This window comes from Chaetura pelagica, unplaced genomic scaffold (assembly GCF_000747805.2).
Source record: "Chaetura pelagica isolate M959 unplaced genomic scaffold, ChaPel_1.0 scaffold233, whole genome shotgun sequence".
Taxonomy (NCBI): domain Eukaryota; kingdom Metazoa; phylum Chordata; class Aves; order Apodiformes; family Apodidae; genus Chaetura; species Chaetura pelagica.
In genome coordinates this window covers 322,546-327,968 of record NW_009952708.1, presented here as the reverse complement: position 1 = coordinate 327,968, position 5,423 = coordinate 322,546, and the positions used below count along the sequence as shown (strand labels likewise).

Here is a 5,423-nt window from a genome sequence, read left to right as displayed (position 1 = left end):
GGGCCAGCTTCGGGGCCAGGCAGGTCCAGCAGGAGCACCCGGGGCCCGGCTGTGCTCCTGGCGGGTCCCCTGTGCTCTTTGCCTCTTGCTTTGCCTGTTCCTCACCCTGTCCCAGCAGCAGTTCTCGACCTGTGGTCCCCCTGTGTGCTCCCTTCTCTCTCCGCCCCCCACGCCTGCCCTAACTCCGCCTGTGCCACAGGAGCTCCTGGACGATATGGTGGCAGAGGAGGAGTGCCTGAAGGAGCGTCTCTTGAAGAGCATTGCAGTGTGTCGGAAGGAGCTGGACACCCTCTGCAGGGAACTCCAGCTGGAGCCCTTTGAGGTGCGGTGCTGCTTTGCACTTGGAGGGTCTCACGCAGCAGCAGTCTGCCCGGGTGTGCTGCCTGGCCCCTGCCCAGGTGTCTCAGTGAGGCCAGAGCTCACACAGCCTCTCCAAAACCCCTTTAGCTGAATCTCCACGGAGCCAAAGGCTTGGTGGCTGCTCACAGGTTGGGTGCTGGGAGAGGGTTGTGAGGAAGCTCAGTGTCTTGCAGCACCTTGTTTACTCTGTTGCTGCTGTTTGCACTTTCCTGGGAACACCTTGCTCAGAACTAGGACTTATGTCCCAGGGTTTCACTTGCTTAAGAAGCTTTGAACATGTGAGTTTGCAAAAGCTGATGCCTGGGCTCTTCCAGGAAGAAGAGGAGAGCACCATTCTGCAGATGGAGAAGAATCTGCGCACCCGCGTGGAAGTGATGTTGAAGCAGAAAAAGGACAGGAAGCAGGAGCTGAAAACTCTGCAGGAACAGGACCAAGAACTGTGTGACATCCTCTGCACCACCCCCTTTGACATCGACGGCAGCGCCGTGCCCAGCCTGGAGGACCTGGATCGCTACCGGCGCCACCTGGCCACCCTGACTGCCACCAAGGTGAGGGGGCAGGGTCTGCCGGGGGGGTCTGAGGGGCTCGCTGGTTTCTGACACCCCCTCATTGCCTCCAGGAGCACAGGCGAGAAGAGTTTGTCAGCAGCAAGCGGCAAATCATCCTCCTGATGGAGGAGCTGGACCACACCCCGGACACCAGCTTTGAGCAGGACGTGGTGTGCGAGGACGAGGACGCGTTCTGCCTGTCCACCGACAACCTGGCGGCCCTGCAGGGGCTGCTGCAGCAGGTGTGCGGGCACGGGGGCTGCGGGGGCTCCGGCCATCCCCACGGGGACGTTAGCACGTCCTTTTGAGAGCTTTTCCAAGGAGCTGCAGGGTGGGGAGCAGGCGTGTCCGCGGCCCGGCTGACCCCGCGTCTCCCCGGCAGCTGGAAGCGCGGCGCTCCCTGAACGACGCCGTGTGCGCGGAGCTGCGTGCCAGGATTGCAGCGCTCTGGGAAAGGCTGCAGGTCCCCGAGGAGGAGAGAGCATCATCTGCCGTGCATGTGGCTGGGTCCAGAGCCAAGACCAGGAAAGCTGTAAGGACCCTCTGGGGGGCTGGGGGTGGCAGCTCTGGGTCTTTCACACCTCGGGGTGGAGGAGCTGCCCCCAGCAGCCAAGCACCAGGCGAGCAGGGCAAATCCTGCCCCTGCGTGTGGAGGAGGTGGGGGGTGCCCCATCCTGAAAAGTGGCTTATGCAGAAGATAAATCCCATCTGGGTCTTCTGTTGACAGCTGCAGCTGGAAGTGGATCGTCTGGAGGAGCTGAAGCTGCAGAACATGAAGATGGTGGTTCAGGCAATCCGGGCAGAGCTGGCCAACCTCTGGGACAAGTGCTTCTATAGCCAGGAGCAGAGGGAAGACTTCAGACCCTATTATGATGGTGGGTAATGCAGGAGCTGAGGGCCCCCCTCAGCTGTGGCAGTGTGGGGGTCCCAACTGCCTCCTGAACATGCTGTCATACCCTCTCCAGAGGACTATACAGAGGGCCTGCTCAAGCTCCATGATGATGAGGTAGAGAAGATGAAGAACTACTATGAAATACACAAGGATCTGTTTGAGGCTGTCCAGAAATGGGAGGAGAGCTGGAGGCTGTTCCTGGAGCTGGAGGTACTGTCTGGGCAGGAATGTGCTCCTCCTGGCTGGGTTCTTGGCCACCAGGCAGTGCCTGTCCCTGCTCCTGTGGGCAAAATGCTGCTAGGGAAGCCCAGGGAGGCACTAGGAATGACAGTGGGTCAGTGACAGGGTAGAGGCTGTGGGAGGGGATGGGGGCTGTGCTGCAGGGTCTGTATTCTGAGGGGGATGAGACCAGGCTGTGTGTTTTTGTCTCTCCTGACCTCCCTTCTGTACCAGAGGAAAGCAACCGACCCCAGCCGCTTTGCCAACCGTGGGGGTAATCTGCTGAAGGAGGAGAAGCAGCGAGCAAAGCTGCAGAAGACACTTTCCAAGGTAGGTTCAGCCCTGGAGAACATGCTGTAGTCCTGGATTGGCCTGTAAAGAGCATGTAGAGCCAGCAAGGGATCTCTGGGGGTGGAGGGGCTCCCTCCAGGTGAGCAGCCTCTCCACACCACCCTTGTGTCCCCCTCAGCTGCAGGAAGAGCTGGAGAACAAGGTCCGGGCCTGGGAGCAGGAGCACGGGGGGGCTTTCCTGGTGAAGGGGCAGCAGTTCCTGGAGTATGTGACAGAGCAGTGGCAGCTGTACCGGCTGGAGAAGGAGAAAGAGAAGCAGGAGAGGGTGAGTACCAAGCTGCCTCCTCTGCTGCATTAACACCTGTGTTGCTGGGGGCTCTGCCCTCCCAGCTGTTGCCCATGGGTCTCCTTGCTCTGCCTGGAAGCAGCTCCACGCTCTGTCACAGCAGGGCTGGTGCCCGTCAGCGTGTTGGGCCCTTCCCTGGCCCCAGCCATGCCGGAGCTGTGGTGTAGCTCGGGATACCCAAACATCCCTGGGATACCAGGAGTCGGGGCTGCCGGCAGGGAGCTGCGGGACCTTGCCCACCCCGGGCAGACCCCCCCGAGTGCCGCAGCGCGGGGGGTCAGTGCTGATCTCTCCCGCAGCACCTGAAGAAAAGCCGCCAGACGGACAGAGATGAGGTGCGGGAGCCCCCCCACCAAGCGGCGGGTGCTCGGCCTCCACACGCCTGGCAAAGTAAGGAAGGTAAAAGCGCCCTGTGCTGGGCAGGTGGGCACACGGGGGCAGAGCTCTGCCTTGTCCCGGGGTGGCCTCGGGCCCTCGCAGGGACATGGGAGGGGCTGGGGGGCTGCAACAGCATGATGGGAGCAGGGAAGGGGCCACGGGCATTTCTGTCCTCCCCGGGGTGTGAGCCGGTTGTGCTGTGATGCTGGGGGGGCGGCTCCGAGCAGCCTCTACTCCCTCCGGTGTGACACCTGCTCTGCTCCTCCCACAGCTCAGAGGCACCTCCATCTCCAGCGCCACTCCCAACACCACCGTCCGCTCTGCCTTCGGGGCAACAATCTACCACTCCCCGACCTCCCGGCTGCCACCGCCTGGAGGGAAGGTGAGGAGCTTCCTGGGGGTGGGCTGGCTGGGGAGGGAGTGGGTGAGCTCCCGTTGCTGTCCTGTGCATCCCTGCCATACTCCTGGGGTGCAACGCTTGCTGATTTGTCCATGACCTGCTGCATGGGGCTGCTGCTAACCTTGTGGGATGTTTTGGAGACATGAGGGAGGAGGAGGGTAGTAGTAGCTTTCACGAAACCTTCCTCCAGCCCAGATTCCTAGTGTTGCTCTGTGCTGAGCCTGTAGTTTGGGGGTCCTTCAAACTGGGTCAGAACTGGGCTCCAGACGTTGGAGGGCTCCGGGAGCTTGGATTGACTCTGGCACTGCAGAGTGACCATCAACAAAGCCAGCACAGTTCCCCCAGCTCCATTTGATTCTGTGTCCCCTCTTTCCGTCCCTCCTTCCCGCAGTTCAGCCAGGCTCGGACCCCTGGACTCGTGGCTGCCAAGCCCCCCCGTACTGGCTACAGGGAGCGGAACAAGGAGAACATGTTGCAGCTGAACGGGACCACCCTGAGCGGTGGGTGCACCCTCACAGCCCCTGCCCAGCGTAACCACAGCGTTAATTCTGTTGCCAGCACCTATTCTGAGTTTGCGGTAATTCACCTCTCCTAACCCCACCTCCCCTCGCCGGGCAGCACGGGGGCTGCACAGCCCTCCAAGCCCCCCATGGCAGCAGATCGTTGGCTCCACGCCCAGAGATTCAATGTGAGGTTTGGTGGCTGCTGCTGGTGCTGAGCAGCCCCTCAGGAGCAGCCCTGGGGAGGATCCCTGCCCAGCCTCGCAGCTGCTCTCCCGAGGTGGCTCTGTCTCCATCAGGCTCCCCCTGCCCTGCCCCCAGATCCGAGCCACTTGGTGCAGTATGTCCCATGGGGGGTTGGTGTGTGTCCCCCACCAGGGGCTGCAGTGCGGTGGCCTGGGCAGCTGTCAGCAGCAGCACCCTCTGTCCTACCCCAGTCAGTGGGGAACTGGGGGGGTCTCCTGCCCTTTTCCTCCTTCCTACGCAGACTCATCCCTTGCCTGCTGACACCCTTGCTGTCCCTCCTGAGTCTGTGAGGGGACCCTGATGCTGGTCCCTGCAGCATTCCAGAGAAGAGGAGGCTGGGCACTGCCTTGGCTGTCGAGAAGGTGGATTGGGGGGAGATTAATTTAAAATATTAGGAAAAAATTATTTGCTGTGAGGATGGTGAGACACTGGTACAGGTTGTCCAGAGAAGATGTGGCTGCTCCATTCTTGAAGGTGTTCAAGGACAGGTTGGATGGGGCTTGGAGCAACCTGGTCTGGTAGGAGGTGTCCCTGCCCATAGCAGGAGGTGGGACTGGATGGACTTTAACGTTCCTTCCCACCAAAACTAGTCTAGGATTCAAAAATGTGCTCATAGCTGGTGGTCAGGGCTGTGCCCTCTGGCTGGTTCGAGGTCTCTGTTTTTCCACAAGGATTGGCTGAGCCCAAGTGTTAAAATCTTCTCACCCTGGACAGCCAGGGCCATGGCTTTGCTGTGACAGTGCCCTGTGTCCCTGGCGCTGTGCTGAGGATTCCTGTGACTCCAGACTGTGATCCCGTGCTGTGCACGGCCTCAGGGCAGGGACAGGCTGGTTTGTGATGGAGCAGGTTCCTGCCCAGTGTTTCCCTTCCTCCAGCAGCATGGCAGGGCTCTCCCTGTCCTCCTGCTTCCCCTCCCAGCTCTCAGAAGCCCCTTTGCTTTCTGCTGAGCTGCCAGCGTTGCCAGAACCAGCTCGAGTCCCTCCTCGGTAACACTTTCTTGCCCTTTTCTGAAGGAAGAGGAGCTGGGAAGCCCCAGCAAAGCAGCAGGAGCAGCCTGCCCTGTGTCCCTCTCGCTCCCCTCACCTCCACCTCCTGCTTCTTGTTTCCACAGCGCGAACTTTCCAAGGCTTCCATGTCTGAGAGCAGCTCCCGTGTCCTCAACTCCACCACCACCACGGCCTTCTGCTGAGCTGCTGCCGGCCCCCCTCCAGCCTTCGGACCCGTAGTGAGTGGCTGGGCGGGC

The 5,423-nt window shown here is 61.0% G+C and overlaps 1 protein-coding gene across 1 annotated transcript in view; it reads left to right on the top strand.

The window, feature by feature from the left end:
- VPS33B (vacuolar protein sorting 33 homolog B (yeast)) overlaps positions 1-5,369 on the top strand; it is a 24,500-nt gene extending 19,131 nt beyond the window's left edge. The window contains exons 20-22 of the mRNA XM_009994296.1: positions 3,575-3,657; positions 3,826-4,011; positions 5,292-5,369. Coding sequence (XP_009992598.1) covers positions 3,575-3,657; positions 3,826-4,011; positions 5,292-5,369 — 347 coding nt within the window. The remainder of the gene's footprint in view (positions 1-3,574; positions 3,658-3,825; positions 4,012-5,291) is intronic.
- Positions 5,370-5,423: the final 54 nt, after the last annotated feature.